The sequence below is a fragment of the Dama dama genome, chromosome 3 (assembly GCF_033118175.1).
Source record: "Dama dama isolate Ldn47 chromosome 3, ASM3311817v1, whole genome shotgun sequence".
Classification (NCBI taxonomy): Eukaryota; Metazoa; Chordata; class Mammalia; order Artiodactyla; family Cervidae; genus Dama; species Dama dama.
Genome location: NC_083683.1, coordinates 41,480,572 through 41,505,452, shown reverse-complemented (window position 1 = coordinate 41,505,452; position 24,881 = coordinate 41,480,572). Strand labels below are relative to the sequence as shown.

At 37.3% G+C, this 24,881-nt stretch overlaps 1 protein-coding gene across 14 annotated transcripts in view; it reads right to left on the bottom strand.

The window, feature by feature from the left end:
- Positions 1 to 18,573: 18,573 nt before the first annotated feature.
- Positions 18,574 to 24,881, bottom strand: part of VEZT (vezatin, adherens junctions transmembrane protein) — a 67,555-nt gene continuing 61,247 nt past the window's right edge. For 13 of the 14 annotated variants that reach the window (XM_061125988.1, XM_061125998.1, XM_061126004.1 and 10 more), the window contains 2 exons: positions 23,006 to 23,213; positions 18,574 to 19,603 (listed from right to left, as the gene is read on the bottom strand). In XM_061125988.1, the coding sequence (XP_060981971.1) occupies positions 19,089 to 19,603; positions 23,006 to 23,213 (723 nt within the window). In that variant the 3' untranslated portion in view covers positions 18,574 to 19,088. The other variant, XM_061126093.1, reaches the window with a different exon arrangement.

Below are 24,881 nucleotides of genomic sequence, written 5' to 3'. Positions count from 1 at the left end.
TCTTCCAGGGTTGATGTGAAAATGTGTTCAAATGAGAAAACGTGTACAAAACCTTGATAAACCACAAAATATTGTGTATGTTATCATTATTATTTTGATGTGTAGAGCTTAAGACTTGCGTATAGCTCAGATGGTAAAGAATCTTCCTGCAATGCAGGAGACCTGGGTTCGATCCCTGGGTAAGGAAGGTCCCCTGGAGAATGAAACAGCAACTCACTCCAGTATTTTTGCTTGGAGAATTCCATGAACAGAGGAGGATACCGTCCATGGGGTCGCAAAGAGTTGGACACGATTAAGCGACTAATACACACAGAAATGGTGATAGAGGAAGTGGTGGTGGGGATGGGGTGTGTGTGTGTGTAGAATTGAAGGGTTTAATGAGTTCTTTGTTGAGCTTCTGGTCTATTTTTTTCAGTCTTACCTGAATCATAACCTTTCCCACTCTCTTTGCCTTAGTTTTTCCTGGGTCAATAGTCCTCAGACCTGGCTGTCCACTCATGGCCCTCTTTAAGAAACACAAGTGTCACCTTCTAGAGATTTTCATTCAGTAGATCCATACGGGCCCTGAGTATCTTTAATTATTATTATTGAGCTATGATTAATGTGGGGCTTCCCTTGTAGCTCAGTCGGTAAAGAGTCTGCCTGCAGTGCAGGAGACCTGGGTTTGATTCCTGGGTCAGGCAGATCCCCTGGAGAAGGAAATGGCAACCCACTACAGTATTCTTGCCTGGAGAACCCCATGGACAGAGGAGCCTGGCAGGCTGCAGTCCATGGGGTCGCAAGACTTGGACACGACTTAGTGACTAAACCACCACCACCATGGTTAATGTACAATATTATGTTTCAGGTGTACTGCATAGTGATTCACAGTCTTTAAAGGTTACATTTTGTTTATAGTTACTATAAAATATTGGCTGCATTCCCTGTGTTGTATAATATATTCTTGTAGCTTATTTATTTTATACATAGTAGTTTGTACCTCGTAATCTATTACTCCTATTTTGCTCATCCTCCTTTCTCTCTCCTCACTGATAATTACTAGTTTGTTCTCTATATCTGTGAGTCTGTTTCTTTTTTGTTATATTCACTAGTTTGTTTTATTCTGAGTATCTTTTTCATTTTTCTTGGCCGCAACACACATCTTGTGGGATTCTAGTTCCCCAGTCAGGGGTCAAACCTGGGCCCTTGGCAAGGAAAGCACAGAGTCTTATCCACTGGGCCACCAGAGAATTCCCTGAGTGTTTTTTTAAATAGACCCTTGAATGACTTTCACATACAACCAGGGTTAAGAGTCAGTTGTGTCACTCAGCCTCTAGGAAGAGTAGATCATCTCAGGTGTTTTCTTTTCTAGCAGTGCTTGCTCTAGATACTTTCCTCCAGTGTCATGGCTTTAAAAAAAACCCACATTAGTGTGATGTTTCCCTTGAACTACAGGTTCCTTTTAATTCCAACTCACTTCAATATTGTCCTCAGACATTTGATAAATTGGTGTTTTGGCTCAACTTTTCCAAATAGAACTCTTCATTTTCTCCCATATCTGCTCCTCCCTGTATTTTCCTCATATCAAGATTTGGCCCTCACCCCCTTTACTCAGACCAAAAATACTGAATTAGATTTTGACTTCTCTTTTTTCACATCCTACTTGCAATCCATCTGCCAATCCTGTAGCCCCTTCCTTGCTAACATATCCAGAATCCTACTATGTTTACCATCTCACCACCTCCAGGCATCTTCCTCTTTGATTTATTTATCTGCTTCTGCTCCTGCCTTGTCTACTGTCTGTGCTCTACATAGCGACCAGGGTAATCTCCATAAAACTTAAATCAGATGACAACATTCTCCTGCTTGGAACCCTTGAATGGGTTACTTATCCCCGGTCCTTTCCGTGGACCACAAGACATCATGTGATCTGACCCCTGACTGCCTTCTTCTCCTTGCCTACTCAGCTCCTGCACGCTGGCCTCCTGGCCATTCCCCGTGAGAGCCTTGACATGTGGTACTGTCTGTGCCGGTTGTTTTCCATTCAGTTTAATAGTTTATTCTCTTACACATAATCACATCTCTAGATAGATGTCACCCCTCAGTGGCCTTCCCTTTCTGCTCTACACTAAGGGCCTCTTTCACTCTCTATTCCGTACCCTGTTTTGTTCATTGACATCTTACGCAACTATTGGTTTATTTTCAGTATACCCACTGAAGGTAGGGACTTCATGTTTTTTGTTTATTCCTACATCCCAGTGCCTGGGAGAATGCCTAGAAAAACAGTGGACTGCAATAAGTACTTTTTGACTGGGTGAATGAATACTCACCAGTCCTTCCTACAGGAAGGCCAAACCCAATTTTACCCGTTGCTTTGTCTCTTTCACTTATCAACCAAGCCTTTGTCCCAGCCCTTAGCAAGGCCCCAGGCTTTTCTACAAGGCAGGAATTTCCCAAGGAAAAGATAAAATTGAGACCCAAAGGAAAAGAGTATCTGCTGAGAAGCATACCTTTTCACATAACTAATTCCATGATGCCTGGCAACTATTCTATGAGATGATATTGCTGTTTCTATGAGCCTTTGAGGAGATCACACAGCTAAGGGGAGGAGCTGAGGTTTGAACCCAGGCATCTTAACTCATAGTTCAAAATGGGGAACAGGAAGTGTCTGTTGACTGCATTGGGATATAATGTATAGGTAGGTAGAGTGCAAAATTGTCTCCTCTTTGTTTTTCTGTAAATGAGACTTTTTTCTGGGAGAGAGTATTTTGGAAGTCTCACTATTTACCCTCCTAAAATGTCGATGTTCACTCTTGCCATCTCCTGTTTGACCACTTCCAATTTGCCTTGATTCATGGACCTAACATTCTAGGTTCCTATGCAATATTGCTCTTTACAGCATCAGACTTCACTTCCATCACCACTCACATCCACAACTGGGTGTTGTTTTTGCTTTGGCTATGTCTCTTCATTCTTTCTGGAGTTATTTCTCCACTGATCTCCAGTAGCATATTGGATACCTACTGACCTGGGGATTTCATCTTTCAGCGTCCTATCTTTTGGCCTTTTCTTACTGTTCATGAGGTTCTCAAGGCAAGAATACTGAAGTGGTTTGCCATTCCCTTCTCCAGTGTACATGTTTTGTCAGAACTCTCCACTGTGACCCATCCATCTTGGGTGGCCCTACATGGCATGGCTCATAGTTTCATTGAGTTAGACAAGGCTGTGGTCTGTGTGATCAGATTGGTTAGTTTTCCATGACTATGGTTTTCAGTCTGTCTGCCCTCTGATGGAGAAGGATAAGAGACTTATGGAAGCTTCCTGATAGGAGAGACTGACTGAGGGGGAAACTGGGTCTTGTTCTGATGGGCAGGGCCATGCTCAGTAAATCCTTAATCCAACTTTCTGGTGATGGGTGGGGCTGTGTTCCCTCCCTGTTATTTACCTGGGGCCAAACTATGGTGGAGGTGATGAAGATAATGGTGACCTCCTTCAAAGGGTCCCATGCATGCACAGCAACATTCAGTGCCCCCAACCCTGCAGCAGGCCACCACCAACCCACACCCCCACTGGAGACTCCTGCACCCTCACGGGCAAGTCTGGGTCAGTCTCTTATGGGGTCATTGCTCCTTTCTCCTGGGTCCTGGTGCATACAAGTTTCTGTTTGTGCCCTCTAAGAGTCTGTTTCCCCAGTCCTATGTAAGTTCTGGTGGCTCTCTGGTGGGGTTAATGGTGACCTCCTCTAAAAGGGGTTATGAAATAGCCAGGTCTGCTGCATCCAGAGCCCCTGCCCCGCCAGCAGTCCACTGCTGACCTGCACCTCTGCAGAAGACAACTCAAACACAGTTCTGTCTCAGTCTCTGTGGGGTCTCTGGGTCCTGATGCACACAAGGTTTGTTTGAGCCCCCTTAGGCATCTCTGGCAGGTATGGGGTTTGATTCTAAATGTGATCTTCCCCTCCTGCCATATGGCTGCAGCGTCTCCCTTTGCCCTTGGACTTGGGGTATCTTCTCACAGACGCTCCAGTGCCATGAGCTGCCACAATACTGCATAGGAAGCTGGAATGTTAGATCCATGAATCAAGGCAAACTGGAAGTGGTCAAACAGGAGATGGCAAGAGTGAACATCGACATCTTAGGAATCTGTGAACTAAAAAATGGACTGGAATGGGTGAATTTTACTCAGATGACCATTATATCTACTACTGTGGGCAAGAATCCCTTAGAAGAAATGGAGTAGCCATCACAGTCAACAAGAGTCTGAAATGCAGTACTTGGATGTGATCTCAAAAACGACAGAATGATCTGTTCATTTTCAAGGCAAACCATTCAATATCACGGTAATCCAAGTCTATGCCCCGACCAGTAATGCTGAAGAAGCTGAACGGTTCTATGAAGACCTACAAGGCCTTCTAGAACTAATACCCAAAAAAAGATATCCTTTTCATCATAAGAGACTGGAATGCAAAAGTTGGAAGTCAAGAAACACCTGGAGTAACTGGCAAATTTATTGGCCTTGGAGTACAAAATGAAGCAGGTCAAAGAATAATTGAGTTTTGCCAAGGAATGCACTGGTCATAGCAAACACCCTCTTCCAACAACACAAGAGAAGACTTTAGACGTGGACATCACCAGATGGTCAATACCAAATCAGATTGATTATATTCTTTGCAGCCAAAGATGGAGAAGCTCTATACAGGAAACAAAAACAAGACCAAGAGCTGATTGTGGCTCAGATCATGAACTCCTTATTGCCAAATTCAGACTTAAATTGAAGAAAGTAGGGAAAACAACTAGACCATTCAGGTATGACCTAAATCAAATCCCTTACGATTATACAGTGGAAGTAACAAATAGATTCAAGGGATTAGTTCTGATAGACAGAGTGCCTGAAAAACTATGGATGGAGGTTCGTGACATTGTACAGGAGGCAGTGATCAAGACCATGTCCCAAAAAAAGAAATGCAAAAAGGCAAATGGTTGTCTGAGGAGGCCTTACAAAGAGCTGTGAAAAGAAGAGAAGTGAAAGGCAAAAGAAAAAAGGAAAGATATACCCATTTGAATGCAGAGTTCCAAAGAATAGCAAGGAGAGATAAGAAAGCATTCCTCAGTGATCAGTGCAAAGAAAGACGAAAACAATAGAATGGGAAATACTAGAGATCTCTTCAAGAAAACTAGAGATACCAAGGGAACATTTCATGCAAAGATGGGCTCAATAAAGGACAGAAATGGTATTGACCTAACAGAAACAGAAGATATTAAGAAGAGGTGGCAAGAATACACAGAAGAACTAAGCAAAAAAGACCTTCACAACCCAGATAATCACAATGGTATGATCATTCACCTACAGCCAGATGTCCTGGAATGCAAAATCAAGTGGGCCTTAGGAAGCATTACTATGAACAAAGCTAGTGGAGGTGATGGAATTCCAGTTGAGCTATTTCAAATCTTGAAAGATGATGCTGTGAAAGTGCTGCACTCAGTATGCCAGCAAATTTGGGAAACTCAGCAGTGGCCACAGGGCTGGAAAGGGTCAGTTTTCATTCCAATCCCAAAGAAAGGCAATGCCAAAGAATGCACAAACTATTGCACAGTTGCACTCATCTCACATGCTAGCAAAGTAATGCTCAAAATTCTCCAAGCCAGGTTTCAACAGTATGTGAACCATGAACTTCCAGATGGTCAAGCTGGATTGAGAAAAGGCAGAGGAACCAGAGATCAAATTGCCAACATCCGTTGGATCATCGAAAAAGCAAGAGAGTTCCAGAAAAACATCTATTTCTGCTTTATTGACTATGCCAAAGTCTTTGACTGTGTGGATCACAACAAACTGTGGAAAATTCTGAAAGAGATGAGAATACCAGATCACCTGACCTACCTCCTGAGAAATCTGTATGCAGGTCAGGAAGCAACAGTTAGAACTGAACATGGAACAACAGACTGGTTCCTAATTGGGAAAGGAGTATGTCAAGACTGTATATTATCACCCTGATTATTTAAATTATATGCAGAGTACATCATGAGAAATACTGGGCTGGATGAAGCACAAGCTGGAATCAAGATTGCCAGGAGAAATATCAATAACCTCAGATACGCAGATCACACCACCTTTATGGCAGAAAGCGAAGAACTAAAGAACCTATTGATGAAAGTGAAAGAGCAGAGTGAAAAAGTTAGCTTAAAACTCAACTTTCAGAAAACTAAGATCATGTCAGCTGATTCCATCACTTCATGGCAAAAAGATGGGGAAGCTATGGAAACAGTGACAGACTTTATATTTGGGGCTCCAAAATTACTGCAGTTGATGACTTCAGCCATGAAATTAAAAGACGCTTGCTTCTTGGAAGGAGTTACGACCAACCTAGACAACATATTAAAAAGCAGAGACATTACTTTGTCAACAAAGGCCCATCTAGTCAAAGCTATGGTTTTTCCAGTAGTCATGTATGAATCTGAGATTTGGACTATAAAGCAAGCTGAGCACTAAAGAATTGATGCTTTTGAACTATAGTGTTTGAGGAGACTCTTGAGACTCCCTTGGACTGCAAGGAGATCCAACCAGTCCATTCTAAAGGAGATCAGTCCTGGGTGTTCATTGGAGGGACTGATGTTGAAGCTGAAACTTCAATACTTTGGCCACCAGATGCGGAGAGCTGACTCATTTGAAAAGACCCTGATGCTGGGAAACATTGAGGGCAGAAGAAGGGGACGACAGAGGATGAGATGGCTGGATGACATCACCAACTCGATGGACATGAGTTTGAGTAAACTCTGGGAGTTGGTGATGGACAGGGAGGCCTGGCATACTGCAGTTCACAGGGTCGCAAAGAGTCGGACACGACTGAGCGACTGAACTGAAGAGGAAAGAAATAACATGTAATCATAGAGAACAACTGTTTTTTTCTGAATTCTTACACTCCCCAGTTAAAGTACTTGTATTGGACTGCATTAAAAATAAGGTATACTTAGTTCACCTAGAGCCAGACATCCTGGAATGTGAAGTCAAGTGGGCCTTAGAAAGCATCACTATGAACAAAACTAGTGGAGCTGATGGAATTCCAGTTGAGCTATTTCATATCCTGAAAGAGGACGCTGTGAAAGTGCTGCACTCAATATGCCAACAAATTTGGAAAAGTCAGCAGTGGCCACAGGACAGGAAAAGGTCAGTTTTCATTCCAATCCCTCAGAAAGGCAATCCCAAAGAATGCTCAAACTACCGCACAATTGCACTCATCTCATACACTAGTAAATTAATGCTCAAAATTCTCCAAGCCAGGCTTCAGCAATACGTGAACCGAGAACTTCCAGATGTTCAAGCTGGTTTTAGAAAAGGCAGAGGAACCACAGATCAAATTGCCAATATCCGCTGGATCATCGAAAAAGCAAGAGAGTTCCAGAAAAACATCTATTTCTTCCTTATTGACTTCGCCAAAGCCTTTGACTGTGTGGATCACAACAAACTGTGGAAAATTCTGAAAGAGATGGGAATACCAGACCACCTGACCTGCCTCTTGAGAAACCTGTATGCAGGTCAGGAAGCAACAGTTAGAACTAGACATGGAACAACAGACTGGTTCCAAATCGGCAAAGGAGTATGTCAAGGTTGTATGTTGTCACCCTGCTTATTTAACTTATATTCAGAGTACATCATGAGAAACGCTGGGCTGGAAGAAGCACAAGCTGGAATCAAGATTGCCGGGAGAAATATCAATAACCTTAGATGTGCAGGTAACACCACCCTTATGGCAGAAAGTGAAGAGGAACTAAGAACCCTCTTGATGAAAGTGAAAGAGAAGAGTGAAAAAGTTGGCTTAAAGCTTAACATTCAGAAAACTAAGATCATGGCATCTGGTCCCATTACTTCATGGGAAATATATGGGGAGACAGTGGAAACAGTGGCAGACTTTATGTTTTTGTGCTCCAAAATCACTGTAGATGGTGATTGCAGCCATGAAATGAAAAGAGGCTTACTCCTTGGAAGGAAAGTTAGGACCAACCTAGATAGCATATTAAAAAGTAGAGACATTACTTTGCCAACAAAGGTCTGTCTAGTCAAGGCTATGGTTTTTCCAGTGGTCAAGTATGGATGTGAGAGTTGTACTATAAAGAAAGCTGAGCACTGAAAAATTGATGCTTTTGAACTATGGTGTTGGGGAAGACTCTTGAGAGTCCCTTGGACTGCAAGGAGATCCAACCAGTCCATCCTGAAGGAGATCAGTCCTGGGTGTTCATTGGAAGGACTGATGCTGAAGCTGAAACTCCAATACTTTGGCCACCTCATGCAAAGAGTTGACTCGTTGGAAATGACCCTGATGCTGGGAGGGATTGGGGGCAGGAGGAGAAGGGGACCACAGAGGATGAGATGGCTTGTGGCATCACTGACTTGATGGACTTGAGTTTGAGTAAACTCCAGGAGTTTGTGATGGACAGGGAGGCCTGGCGTGCTGCGATTCATGGGGTTGCAAAGAGTTGGACACGACTGAACAACTGAACTGAACTGAACTGAGTTCTTAGTAGGTTATTTTTTGTGTTGGAACCAACTACACTGTTTTAAAACTACTATCTCCTTCCCCTGCCACCTCTTCTTATCCTTTGTAGCCTCTAAAAATTGAATAATTTCCAAGATATTGACCTGTGCCTAAATATTAGCTGTCTTGCACCCTGGAAGAGAAAGACAAATATGGCTTTACATAGTGCAACTGTATCTCTTTAAGAAAGAGAAAATCTGAGGATCTTACTCCTAGAAGAGGATTTTGGAAGTCTACTCCAATTCATAAATGACAACTGTCTTTTTCTTTTTTATTTGGAAGCTAATTACTTTACAATATTGTGGTGGTTTTTGCCATACATTCACATGAGCAACTGTCTTTTTCTTAATCAGAAAACTGTGGCTCATTATGATTAAATGATTTGTCTGAGACTGAGAAAGGAGTTTTGTCCATAATCCAACTCTACTGACTTCCAATTCAGGTCTTTCTACTTTATCCTAAGGTTAGTTGTAAAATTAAATGTATCCACAAGTAGCTTAACATAATGATGAAGGCTGGTTAGTTTTTTAGAATTGGTTGGGACACTGGTTCTGCCACTTCATGTTTATGACTTTGAGAAAACTACTGAGCCTGTTTTTTTAATCTTCAAACAACATATTTGGGTTCTAGGAACATGTTTATTACCTAATGTTATTTTTATATAAAAATTAATATTTTCTTGTACAGACACATCTAAGACATTACTTCAAACAAATAGGACTAATTTTCATATGGCCATTTTCCATAAGATTTTTATTAATTTTTACAGATATATATTAGGGGAAAATTACTATTTGCCAATTTTATTTTCAATGGTTATGGCACATCTGCTAAGGATCTTCAAAAGCAAACTGTGAAGACAAGGAGTGATTATCATATGAGATATTTCCTACCCAATGACTTCAGGATCCGGTAGAGTAAACTATATACAATCTACTTTATCTTTATACTTTCAATTTAAAAAATCTCAGACAAGAGCCAAATTTCCTTGACTCAAATCTTTTCTGCAAAGAGGTAGCTTATTTATTTAAAAGTTCAGTTCAAGGAAGATCACTTTCTCTTTAACCAGCATTCAGTCTGCAGAACCACTGTGGAATTACCAAAATGTTCCCAAGACTATAGCTAAGCTTAGGAAAGTTAAAACCAACTTTCCATTCATTACATAGGAAAAGGATGATCCATTGGACCTTAACTCCCTTATTAGTTCAATACACCATTTCAGTAAGGGAGGTCATGTAAGTCAACAAATGTAACAGGATGAGAATGTATCCAGTGACTGACAGTCACAGAGAATGGTTAAAATGGAGTTTTTAAACTTAATCTGCTGCTTTTGCGCTGATAAATTATCATGTGAGGCACCTGAATGATCAAACAAAACTTAGACTAATGAATCCAAGGCTTTCTTGGACAACCACTGTCCTTTGTGAAAAAATTTTGGGGAAAAAAAAGTACAATAGAAAAATAAAGACAGAAGGAACAGAAAAAGAAATGTTATCTTTTGGCTAATTCATGTTACAAACACCAGAATAAAAAAGGTACAAAATATAAAGAAGTACAGATTTTATTGGAAACTTAGGCTTAGGAGTGACAATAATAATACAGATATGTACAAACCTACTCTTGGGATTTTGTAAAATCTTTTAAAACTGTTGACAAAAATTCATTATGATAAAATACATAAAGTTATCAAAGAAATTACTTTAAAAAAAAGGTTATACTCTCAAGTCTTCAAGTAGGGTTGGAAACGTAGTTTTACCACATAAAACACAAGTAGTCAAAGAGTAAAAATTAAAACATCTCTGAAAGAATATTTCCAAATGATATTTTAAAAATACACCTTAACACTCCGAAAGTATCTAAAGTGAAGGTAGACGTTAGAAACTTACTATGTTAATAATCCTGAACTTTGTAGGACAGTATGCAAATTCCTATTGTCAGTGTTCATAAATAACAATGTTAAAAGTGAGTAGACAGGCCCCTCCCCATAACCAAGAATACTTACTGTATATAAACATAAGCTGGACTAACTGTCAAGAAATACAATTAACTGTGCACTGATATAAGAATGCAGATGACAGAACTTTTTCATGTTTGGGTGAACACAAAATGTCAAATTCTGGCAGAAGATGAAAATAAGGCTCACCTATTTAATCTATATAGTCCATTAGAGAAAAAATGAATGAGAAGACTTGAGGCATAAATTAAGAGTGAATTTACAAGACAGTAAAAAGCATTTAAATCATTTAGCTTTAAAATTTAAAATCATTAGACCCAGAGTCTACTGTTTTATTAAAAATATATATACACACACCGAATAACATGTACAGTGCTTTGATTTACACAAACAGGAAAACATTGTGCAAAAATAAAAATATTGAGAAGCATAAACATAATAAGATTTAAAAGGCAAAAATAACAGAATCCACGGGATGAAGCATCTACATAACGAATGTAATACAGAAATAATCCCAGGGTTGAGTTCCTCAGAATAAGCCTCAACAGTCTCTCAGTCCTATTTTAAAGGATACCTCGTTGGCCAGATTTTTCTAGTGTGACAAGGCTTGGAAGAATAGCACAGTTGCAGCTGCTTTCACATTATAGTACCTGCTTAGTCTGCAATTACTTCAAACATGGCTCAATCTACTGAAATGCTAGTATGACCAAAAGTATACATTTTCATTGTGTATAATAACCTTTGGTGTATAATATAATATACAAATATTATTTTGTATAATATACAAATATTATATTGTATAATACAATATACAAATATATTATATTATAATAACCAAAGGTGTATAACAACCTTTGGGGGTGTTCTCAACATGCCTGTTCAGAAATCTTGTTCTCCAAATTAAATAAAAACATGTATATGACTACAGTGATGTTATGATATGAGGCCATTTGATATCATCAACTAGGTCAGAATATTTTAAAAATCCAGAGCAGCAGGGAACAAAAATAAAGAAACTTGCTAAAAACCTTATAGCAGATTCTAAAATGCAGCCTACATTGAGTCTAACAGGGATGGTGCATCTACAAATGTTGCTAAAGTTCTCCTCAGATCTGAATCTCAAAAAGCAAGTTCAGCAATGAGGTAGATTCAGTAACAGATTAAAAGAAAAAGGCATTAAATTCCAGAAACAAGAGTTAAAGAATCACCTACAATGCAGCAAGAACGCAAAGACCTTTTAGAATACCTTTATAGAAACTATGAAAAATTAGTTAAATGAAACTGTAGTAATATTGTTGAGTAGAAAGTTTTTGAGAAAAGCAAAAGCAGAAATCATTAATTTGGGGAGGAGGGAAATTTGTTTTGGTAGCTAAGTTCCTTACCCTAAAACTAGAGACCAGATAGTAAAAATTTTAAGAACAATGCTTCTCACTGGCAATTAATAATAACCATATTATATACCACATTCCTATTGTGATAAACTTAATGTCAAAGTCTGGTAAGACTATCTTGTCCACTGTCATCCCTCTATTTTAGAAGGACTAATGAACCAATTTTTGTTCACACATAGGCACACATACAAAAAAACATTAAACTCAGTATGTCTCATCAGCTTCAGGTTGTCTTCAGCCTTCACACTCTTGACGTTCCATCCAGGAATGATGCGCGAGTTTAGGTTGGTTCTAGGATAGGCCCAGGGGCCTGGTTTGATCTGGGATCCCTGGGACCATACCTAGAACAAACCCAAACAAAACCAAACTCCTTGGGAGTGTTTTCAGCTCAGGCAGACTTCTGGCTTTTCACTCATATGGACCTCCAGGGCTGTACCAGAACCATAAGCCAGTCTTTAAGGGATGGGTGTAACATATCTGGAGCTTTCTGTATGTTGCCAGATGCTAGTACTGTGCTTGAGTAAGCATTATTTAAATCATGTTATGAACAGAAGTACAGGTTGGTGAAATAAAAGTGCAGAAAATACTTTGATTCAGCTAATACAGATTTCCATTTGAGCTAATATATTATAGATGTACTTGGGAAGGGAAAAAGAATAATGTAATTACTTGTAAAAGACACGTGTTAGTTTTTAAAATATGTTCAATGATAAAATAATTTGTAGGTAGCCAACCTTTAAGAAAATGCTAAAAAGTGAAAAATGTCAAGTCCAAAATAGTAAAATTATCTCTTATTTTGAGAAACTCTTAAAATATAAATGAGAGGAGAAATATACTTGTGCAACAGTATCTCACAGAATATACTCACTTTTAAAAATAGTGTATTCCAAAGTATACACAACTTAAAAACTGTCTTATTGCAGTAAAATGTTTGATATGTACCAAATGAAATTAGTAAACAGAAATGAAACAAACTAATTTAATCACTCACAGGTTAAAATATATATTAAAATTTATAGCATTTAAAACATATGTATTTTAATTAATCACACATTTTAGGATATCCATAAAAATCAACTCCTTATTCATGTTAAACTTTTGTATATGTGAATTCTGGAATCAATTCACCCTCTTTTTGATTTACAGCTATTATACTAGGTAGAGTCACTTTCTTTTCACAACTACACTCAAACAGAATTTTTCTCCTTGTATCACCAAACCAAGTTTGGCCTCATAACTATTTTGTAATGGCAGCTTCAACTTAAGACAGTGTTTTGGATCATCTATTTTTTGATGAACATTGCATCATAATTCCCTTCTAGTAGCATGAATAACTGAAAGCTGACTTTGAGGCATGGCCATAAAATCAGTGGATTGATTCTCTAATTACCGTGTAATTAGATGGCAGGATGAATCAACATATGGTTACTAAAACACAATCAGCCTGTTGGTAAAACTGAGTAGTTCAGCGCTAATCCCAGACAAGTATCCCTTTCCAGACAGGTTTGAATTTTACTTGCAAATATTATATAACATGCAAATCTAACGTTTATTTTTCACAAGAAAAATAATCATGCTTGATTAATTAACACATAAAATTATAACTTAAACATGCAAAATACAGAATGACAGTGGGAATTTAGTCATTCAAGTATCTGTCAAGATCATTAGATCTAACACTTTCATGTTTGGCCAGCTTTTAATATATATTTAATTGAATAAAAATAAAGATATTATCTTAAAAACTTGTATAATCAAAGAATAATTTTCCTGTGTATAATTGCCTTGAGTCTAAAACCCTCATAACCATTCAGTTCTCCATAGTATCAATAACAAAAGTTTCCTTATTTTCCAGGGCTCAACCTACTTTGTGTTTTGAAAATAAGGGTACATTTCTCTAAAAACAAAACTGACATAACAAAAACATCCCAGCCAAAGAAATTCTTGGCATCATGTGGTATCCAACTCAAATAGAAAGTACTATAGAAAAAGCTAATTTGACTAGATTGGTTTTAATCAGCATCAAAAATATTAGCAGTGTGAAATATATAGAAGGTAAAGTATGGAAACAAAATGGTTTCTTTGGTATACTAACTGCTCTTCTATTCTGAGAACAGGACTCTAATCTAGTACACTTAAAGACAGCAATGAAATAGATAATAAGTTATAATTCATGTAGTTAGGTATAATCCAGTTTTTCAGGTTTTTACCGAGTCAGTTTACTCTTTGTATTTTTTATACATTATGCTAGCTGTCTCAGTCAGCTGTTTTCCAAACCTGAAGCAGTCTAGAAGGAACATTATGAAGGTAGAGGAAGGCTATTGCTACAGGCACACTTCAGTGAGTAGTAATAGAGAAATCACAACTATTAGAAATCAAAGGCACAGCAGAATGGAGTTACTTAGTAAAGGGGCATATAGCTTTCAGTGCCTGAGTAGTTTATTACAGTAAAACTGTTGTTAGTAACAATCATTTTGACATCAAAATTTTTTCAATGCATTTCATATATTGCTTAAGAAGACAGCAATGCATAAAAAGATTTTCTTCAGTAATTATTCCAAAAATTTTAAAAGCTCTTTAGAGGTTTAAGCTCCACAGAAAACTGGGATATCTAGAATGACTCATTCCCCAAATATTCAGTTAGGCAGTTCTTACTAAATTAGCCATGCATGTTTAGTCTCAAACCAATAGTTCTAGAATATAAATCTTGGTGAACAGAGTTGAAGTCTACTTATGGTGCTCTAAGTTTTAAGTCTGCATACTATATTTGAACACTTAGCAAGAACAAAATATTTAACATTTTCCTAAAATATATATAGTGATTTATACAAAGATAGTCAAATTTTCTTTTATGGCTGAATTCATTAATGGAGAGTCCTAGAAACATCACCATATAAAAATTGAATTAATACTCTAAATGTATGGTAATCACATATTCAAACAAGTACTTTTAGCAAATTCTTAGTAAAGAACTCAGAAGCAAACAAAAGTATGCTGAGCAGCCAAACAGGTACCACAAAGTCCATGCACTTTACTGACAGAAAAGCCCCTTAAGCCTTGTTCAGTCTACTTACTCTTATTTTAGACACAATTCTAGCAAGCTTGGCAATCTGGTTTCTCAGTCCACAGCAGATTAGAAGCAGCAAGTTAGGGGCCTAGTGCGGGAAGCAGGCACACAAGACAGCAGCAAAAAGTGACAACTGATTATAAGAGAAGATAGAGAAACTGTGAAAAACAGATATGACTCAAAAAGCACAGCAATGCAAGGTCATGTAGTAAAGGGGCATTCTATAACTCAGCAGCCCCTAAGGGTGAATTTCTGTTTATCACCCCATGTTCTTAAAGATGACAAAGAAAATGCAGAGAAGTAGAAAGCATATTATAGAATATTTCTTATAAAACTGTTAAAAAAATTAATGATTAAATGGATTTGCCTCAGTTAACTGAAAAATTAAAATATGCCTTAGCATATGATATAGTCAATGATAATATAAATAAACTGTTAACTGTATTTAAGATGTTTTCCCTTCTAAAATATTTATAGTTTTCTTTTTTTTTCGGTTGCACCATGTGGCATGTGGGATCTTAGTTCCCCAATGAGGGATCGAACCCATGGCCCCTGCAGTGGAAGCATGGAGTCCTAACCACTGAACCACCAGGGTGTTACTTGTAGCTCATTTTGTAATTCTCAGTGTGATTTGCATAAATGTCTTATAAATTGGAGGAATAAATAAATCTTTATATTTTTTCTGGTTATCCACTTTAGTTCAAATAACAAGCTATACTACAGCCTTACGGTATTCAGCTCTTGTTTTGTTTGGATAGAGAAACAATATGCTTATGATTAAACCAGATCCATTGACCTTTTCTTCTCACATAATATTTAATAATTTATCAAAATATTTCATATTTTAAATTACTGATGATGTGTAAGTAAAAGTTAGTCATCAGAGTCAAATGACCTCTAGGGTTGCTCTTGATTAACACTCCAGTGACTTATAATTGTGTGAAATGTATCAGAACTTAATTTTTCTTATGCTTTAACATTAAAAACTTTACCATTTTTATTATGTGAATCAGAATATTACTATTTATTTTTCAAAAAAGTTGAGTTGAAAATTTTTTGACCTATTTTATTAACATATTTACTAACTGGTTACTAATATAAACAGGTCTTCTTTTCCAGCCTCAAAAGTTTTATTTTCTTTTTATCTATGTCTGAGAAGTCAGAAGTCACGAATATCATTTAGCAATTCAGAGAATTTGGGTTTTGCTAGAAAAACTCCCCATGATATTATTACTTTAGTTGCACTCATAGCTTTTCTTTTTTTTCTTTCACTCATAGCTTTTAAATGACAGAGATCTGGGATTTAAACTCAGGACTGTCCTTCTATATTAAATCCTTAAAACCATATTCTTAAATTTCCATAGTAAGTTGCCATAAGTGCATTTTTCCTGACTTTATCTTCAACAACTTTAGAAATTAAACTTGAGTCAACTGCCATCAGTTTTTAATGAAATATATTCACACGCTGTTAAGTACAATTGATTTTAATGAGGACTTAACTTAGGAAGTCAATAAAAGAGACAACTTGTGAAAATAAGCAATGAACTGCCAATCCAAGGCCAGCAAGAGTCGGGCCCTAGATAGGCTAGATATGTAGACTTTCACTGAAGGCTTGGGGAAAAAAAGGATTTAAGATATGATAACTGTCACCACATCATTTACTGCCATGACCTTCCTAACTGTAGGCAAAGGGCAAAAATCTTGTCTTTAAGAGTGACCTAAATGCCTCTTTTATGGAAACATTGATATTAAAAGATCTCACGATATTACTCCTTACAAGAATTATTCTGTCAAAATACCACTGTTAAATTTGGAAAGCACAATTACAAGTTTCCCCACGGAATACTTTCCCCAGAGGGCTTCTTTTGGACAGAGGATGACAGCTATAAAGCTAGTCACAAGCCTAATAAGAAAAATTGAAACGTTCTGAGAAAAGTAACAAAAATTATTTAGTTAAACACTGACTTATTTATTTCCTAAGGTATTCATGGCAAGAACAATAAGGTCCTAGACAGAGTTGTTAGATTTTTACTGGGTATAAATATCACCCAGATCTTGTTCTGAAATGACCCCTAAGAATAATTGGGAGTATGGCCCCAAATCTGCATTTAAAAAAAAAACGACCTACAGTTTATTCTAATGCAGGTGGTCCTTGGCCGGGGTGGGGGAGGGGGCAGGGGAACAGAGAGACACTGAGTGCTAGACTATTTTAAGGGAAAGTTAGGAATTTTTACCTTGGAAATATTCTAAAAAATGACAAATTTTGAAAACTACATAAAAAGAACAATTAAAATTCCAAGATCCTTATTATCATGATTTCAATAAGTAGAATTTTCATAGAACTAAGTAACAACTAGTGAATAAAACAGATCAGAATGGAAGGTTAAGAATTCCTGATTAAAAATAATAATAAAAAAAAGAATTCCTGATTAAAATTAGTCTTTCAAAATTAAAAAGTATCATTTTAGAAAGTATTAAATAAAACTGGCATAATATAATGAAGATATTTTCCCCAAACTGGTGTAGTAAAAAATATATATAATAATAGAATTAAAAATTATTAAACTCTAATTCTGTGTATAAGGCTATATAGATTAAGAGAAAGATTATCCAAGTTTTTCCATAATTCTAAATTCAAGGAAAAAAGGAGTTGGCAAACTAAGCAATTTCAAGTGAAAATAAACTCTAAGCATTATCATTTAAGAGTGTAATAGCTACAACACAAAATTTTTTCTTGAAATTTAGCTATTTCTAAGTGTTAGACTAGGCCCACCCTAAGATATTGCTCCCAAGAGCTTAATTATGGGTAAGTCCCAGAATATTTGGCAACTGGCAGAATCACTTATAGTATATGAAACTGCTATTATTCATATAAAGTAGAACCAAGTTTTTCCTCAGGACCAAAAATAAATTTCCTTAGATTACTGGAGAAAAAAGAAATCCCCTTTGGTATACAAAAATTTACTCATTTGAAGTGCTAAGTTACAAGAATTTAATGTGTTTCTTAACTCCAAAGGCATACTAGATTCATAATTTCCTTTCTAGGATAGTAGCACAGAGTTTTCCTACATTTTCCTCAAATAACATCTGTAAACTATGTCAGTGCATAGGAGCTATAGGTAGTAAAAAACAATATACTCTTGAAAATATCACTCTTTAAAAATGTAGTCACAACACAAAACAGATGAAATTGAGACAATCTGGAAAGCAACCTCTTAGGAGGTAGTTTGTAAATAAAGTATTTATTAGATAAGGATGCTTTCCAGGAAGTCAACAGGATGTTTCATAATCTTATTAATGTGGAGAGCGTACAGCTTCAGGCTAGAAATTAGCAGAGTCATGACTTACTGATGTCAATGGCACCCATTAGCTCTAGGGAAACTGATAAAAGAAAACTTTTTTATAAAATTGGGGATGAGGCCTTGAACTAAAGAGATCCCACTTTGATATCATCTCTTTTAGTTGCAACAACAGAAAAAGATGAATATACAAAAAATTAAAAGGATAATTCCTAAAAAGGTGGAATGTTTTTCTTTACAAGATCATTAAGAAATCTTAAAATCAAGATACTGAATACACATACAAACAAAGACACGTGTTATAACCCAAGTACTTTTGAAACCATATTTTAGTTCCAAACCCCAGTACACATCAATTTCATGAATTCAACTTTTTTTATTCAGAACGTGTATCTTTAAGACTGGTATAAACAAAAATAAAATACAAACAACTTGTTATTGACATAATAGCTGCAGTTATTAACTGCGAGAATACAGTAAAAAGGAGCCTTACTAAATGTTAATGTTCTTGCAACAGAATTATCCCAGTCATTTTATGGTAGTAAATTCTGGCAAGAAAAGATAAATTCATTTGTTTATTAAAGATATTTAAAGAGTTTCCAAGATCAATCAGTCGTGCTGCAAATAAAACAGCAATTTATTCAAGAGAGCCCTTACCTTTCTCATTCTCCTAAAAGGTCTGCCATTTATAGGTAACTAGTATTTCCAGATCAGTTGTTCAAACCCAGGTTCTTCCTATAAATTCACATCTTAGCTTTAAATACAGTAAACTTACACTCATTTTCCCTTTCCAGTGGAATATCTAGTCTTGAAGTTAAAACACTTTCACAAAAAAAGAATAATTTAAAATCCTTCATGTAAATCTTGGTTCTTACTTTTCTTCTACCTCATTTTCATTTTCTTGTATTATTTGCTCTTCCTCCTCATCACCAAAAGTCTGTTCCTGCATGGTGGTAAAGGAGAGAGATCTAGCAGCCACTTCTGCAGCGAGGCCAGCAGTGAAAGTGAAATCAGGGGACAGCTGTAGCTGTGCCAGCCTCTGCTTGATGGAGGGCTGTGAAGAGACCCTGGGGGCTGGGTGGGCAGGGGCCAGGCCATCTACATCTGCCTGCGGAGACTCATCTTCACGCTCACACTGGTAATGTGCTCTTTCTTCAGCTCCTTGGAAGAAGACTTCATTTGCAGAATTGTCTTTATTTTTACCATCTAGAGGGTATTCACATAAATACTCAGTCCTACTACTTATTTCATTGTCAGCTGTAGAGGTTTTATTATTTTCCTCTTCAGTATCATTTTTACCAACTTTCCCCATATCTGAATCCACTGATGGTTCTGAATTACTTATGGGTTCCACTGGGTCTACAGGAGACAAGGATTTCAACACAGCTTCAAAGGAAAAAAAAAAAAAAGAAAGAAAAATAATAACTAAAAACCCAGCAATGATTTAAACTTTAATTTAAACTCCCAGTAGGTTTTTCTTATAAAGAATAAATAAAAGCTAAATAAAACTTTCTAGTAAATCAAAATAAATTTATAAAACCAGAGAACTTTATAAGAGATAAAATACCTAAGACATGAAATGAGATGGGGTTTTGATAAATATTTTAAAACACCTCATGTATTCTCTTAATTCAAAACATTAAAGCAGTGTTTTCAAGGTGTGGCTCTTGAACCAACAGCATCAGTCAGCATCACCTAGGAATTTTTTAGAAATGAAAATTCTTCAGCTCCACCCCATACCGACTAAATCGGAAACTGAATGAGGACTGGCTATGGTTTTATAAGCCCTCTGCTGGATTCTGATGCACACTGAACTTTGAGAACCACTGAATAAAGAATAAGCAGCATGGTTTTCACCGATAGTATCATAGATGAAACACCTAAGAGTAATCCAGGTAATAATCCTATCATCATCAACACACACATATTTACAAGTTAAAACATCATGGAAAAAAAATACAACATACAATTCAACTCACTTGTCAACCACCTAATAAGACCCTGATGACAGTAAAGCCATAACTTCTACATATTTTAACGCCACAGAAAAATATAAAATAAAATAAAACCTGTATTCCATGTCAACTACTGTACAAAGCATAATACACAGATATTACATCCATACGGCAGAAGTTGTCCTTTCAAGGAAAATGAAGTTTTATTTAGCCCCTCTTGATGTTAGTAGGCAGTGGGTTGCTTGCTATGCAGTCTCTCCTCCCAGTATGAGGGGTTAGTACAATACAATATGTTATGAAGCATGACGGAAGAAAAAAAAGTGCGTCTTGAAGATCTGGCGTTTATTTTAAAAAATAATTTGTAAAACGTGTCCATTTCCAAGAAACAGATCCCTAAGCTGCAGTAACTCCACTAGAGAAGCAGCAACAACAGAAAAAAATGGCCACAGCAGGTTCCAGTGTAGAATTTCCCTCTCTAATTCCATTCGGACTTTACCCCTGTAGGCAGAGATGAAAACAACTCTGGAAGATGTACTGAAATTTTTCATGGGAAAAGCATTTTAAGGAATCAGCTTTTTACTTATTTTCATAAACTAAATTAGTATTATGCCTTTTCAAATGTAAACTATCAAAAACACATACCTGAAAAAGAGACATTTCTCTCACCGTTACATCGTTACCCATACTGTCAAGAGGATAGTTTTAAAGCCACATGAAAAAAATACCAAACAATAAAAAAGGATACAGGTTTATACACAGTGCTATTTTCAGACTTTGCGTACAACTTTGTGTACAGTGTTAGCTGATAAATCTGTTAATTCTTAAAGAAAGCAACACATATTAGAAGTTGATTGATATTCCTGATTATTGTTAACTAAATAAGGGTGGGTAATCTGTATAACGCATCAACGAACTAGTATGTTAACACTATGCTAGAATAGAAACCTCCAGGACTGTACAGATTTCTGTTTCTTGATCTATGTGCCGTGGATTCAATAGTAAACCATATCTTACTATCTACTTATTGAGTAATTTTCTAAATGAATACTGTGGGGGATAATAAAGCCCCTATTTAAGAACACTGTAATTTAATTTCAGAAACAACAACAAAAAAAAATAGAACAAACAGGAAACAATAGTGTCTAAAACCTAATACTCCCAATCTCTGATTTATGAAGGCCCAATATATGGACAAGCAGGTTGCAGGAACTCTGCTTTGTTGCTCAAGAAATCCTTCCATTTCACAACAGCGTCCCCTGCATATGAGGCTCTGTAGTACTGAGTGGAGAGGTGGCAGGACTGGAACAGTAACAAGGGGACTCATGGAGGACAGACTGGTGGAGAGGAGAGCATTCCTGTGAAAGGGATCACCATGAACTCTTTTCATTAATAAAAAGAGCAAGCTTGCAGAACCACTGTCTAATTAGATATAAGTAGAGGAAGATATCTATACTAGAAATAGTGGGGAATATAATCGAATATGGTAGACTCATGATGGAGAGGCTTGAAACCAGAAATAGGAGTTTATATTAAATACAATAAAAAAGGGGAAACTGCTGTAGGTTTTTAAGACAGAGAGCTATTATCTATGTGCTGTTTGAGAAAAATCTAATCAGTTTTCGAGGATAGACAGAAGCAAACCTAAAGGCTTAGAAGTATCTTCAAGAATAGCTTAGAAGAAAAAGGTATTGAAAATGCAAGTCAGCTAAGAGGCTATTATAATATGTGAGCATAAGCTTATAGCTGTGTGTTAGTAGCTCAGTCATGTCCGACTCTTTGCAACCCAATGGATGGTAGCCCGCCAGGCTCCTCTGTCTATGAAATTCTCCAGGCAAGAATACTGGAGTGGAGAGCCATTCCCTTCTCCAGTGGATCTTCCTGACCCAGGGATTGAACTCGGACCTCCTACATTGCAGGCAGATTCTTTACTATAAGAACCACAAGGGAAGCCCAACCTTATAAGGACCTGGGCTATAAAGGGGATCAATGGGAAGAAAGAAGGAGGAGAAACTCAAGAATATATCTGGACAAGGGAGGATGGGAGGGCCCCAAAGAAGAAAAGAGAATGATGAGGAACATTCCAGAGTAATCTATACACTTCCAGCGAAAAAGAGAAAAGGAAGAGAAGGCAGTTGATTTTGAGGCTCCACATACACTAAAATAAAAGGGAAGTCCCACTCTACCTGCTTAGAAATCCAGAGGAATTAATTCTTGAATTAGGAATTAGCTAGTTTGATGATACTGTTGAGTACTAAGCTTCCCCTCTCTTCCTCCCCTGCTTCCTATGAAGTTCTAAAGAAAAGAAGGGTAGTTACATAAAGAGGTTCAAGGGTAATCTTAGGTATTACCAGTCATCCACTTTTGTACAAATCCAAAATGGAGACAGCATGCACATAAGCATCTCTGCCTTCCATCTTCTAAAGTGTTCAAATCAATTATTATTTAGTAACCTAGTGATATAGCTATGGGCCTAGTGTTTAATTCATTTGTTTCAACAGTGAACTGTTATTAATTTTGTGTTATATTATAATTGAGAGCAGGGTTTAGAATCTTGAACTCACTGAAACAAATTTAGTAGAAAAATAGAGTGATGAAAAAGTCTGACTTCAATATTCCCAATCTGATTATATAGTAACTCTTTTATTGACCAAATTGGATTATATAACGACTCTTTTATTGATCAAATTGATTTTGTGTCTGAAAGACAAAGTACTATACTTACTGGTGGATCCCTAAAATGAACACCATAAGAATTCTGTGGCTAAGATTTACAGTTCAAGAAAAAAGAATCCCTTACATTGAAATAAACTTTTACTCTGAAGTCAGTGCTTACCATGATCACTAAACAGAAGCTGCTTCCACTTCTGCCTTTCTGCCTCTGATGCTTTAAATCCCAGCACAGATTTCAGTTCTTGGAGCACCCTCTTGGATTCTTCATGTTCACGCTTCTGTCTCTCTCTGTCTTCTTGAGACAAGTAATAAAAATCATCCTTTCTGAAATCAGTGTCCATATCAATATCATCTACATAAGCTTCTAACTCCTGAAAATGAATAAAAGAAAAAGCACGGTACTTCAAGCAGACAGTTTTCTAGTAGCATCCACTGACTTGAACCTATTGAACTCCAAGATTAAAAAAAAAAAGGACTCTTGGCATAGGTCACTAAAGCACAATCTGCGCATACAAAGCAAACACAGATAAACTGAAATCCTACTGAAACTTACTTGATATTAAACGGAGTTGTGGATAAGAAAGTTTAACAACTTCAGTCATTATTTTTCTACTCTGATACCATTCAATAGATCTTGTCAAGACTCAAGCTATTAGCTATGTCAAAGTCAATCAAAATTAGCAGGGCTGTTGGTTTACGGAGGTAGTCCGGTATGTTAGCTTTCTTTGGTAGACATTTGTGTTTCTTTCTGACTTTTCAGGAAGTTTGAACACTATTGCTAGGATTAGGGAACACCTCATCTGATGGTTCTCCTTATCTCTAAGGTGAAGGGTAGGATCCTTATTACTCAGCTGCTGTTGCAGTTATGGTTAAGGAAAATTATTTGGGATCCTCTCATCAGGTGTACGGAGAAGGCAATGGCACCCCACTCCAGTACTCTTGCCTGGAAACTCCCATGGACGGAGGAGCCTGGTAGGCTGTAGTCCATGGGGTCTCGAAGAGTCGGACGCGACTGAGCGACTTCACTTTCACTTTTCACTTTCACACACTGGAAAAGGAAATGGCAACCCACTTCAGCATTCTTGCCTGGAGAATCCCAGGGATGGAGGAGCCTGGTAGGCTGCCGTCTATGGGGTCGCACAGAGTCAGACACGACTGAAGCAACTTAGCAGCAGCAGCAATCAGGTGTAACTGGGTCAGATCTGATTCAGAAGTTTGTGATAAAAGAAACAGGCATTTTAAAGAACCTATTCCCGCAAGGTTGGTGGCAGACCAAGTTGCTAGAGGTAGAGGTTCTGAATATAGTTTTCATTATTTAGCATGATGCAATGGTGTAGTGGCACCGGGTGTAGTGGCAATGTCTATACCCAGTGACTTAGCAGTGACGCTGCCACTGGAACAGTTCTTTTGAGTGACTTTGGCTGTGTACCCCAGCCTGCTTTAAGTTCATTATCTGGCCCTCTGAAATATTCTGTCAGCTAGCTAACGGTTTTAAATAAATTTCTTTGTAAAACTAAGTAGGGTTGGTCTCCCTTTGTAATTAAGAATACTGAATAAACAAAATGAACAAGAAAAGGAAGCTGCCTTCCTCAGAAGAAAAAGAAGTCTTCTTCAGAAGAAAAAGAAGTCTTCTTCAGAATAAGCAATCTGTTGTCAATATCTAACTTAATCATCTAAAAAAGTATTTTTTAAAGTGAGATATAACATACATCTCAACGATCTGCACTTTTGGGCTTCCCTGGTGGCTCAGATGATAAAGAATCTGCCTGTAATTCAGGAGACCCAGGTTCAATCCCTGGGTTGGGAAGACCTCCTGGAGAAGGGAATGGCTACCCATTCCAGTATTCTTGCCTGGAGAATTCCATGGACAGAGGACCCTGGTAGGCTATAATCCATGGGGTCGAAAAGAGACACAACCAAGTATCTTTCACATAATATACATAGATGCATTCAAATGCACAAATCTTAAGTGTAAAGGATTTTTACATATGTACACATACTGGGAACCACCACTCTGATCAAGATAAAAACATTTCCAG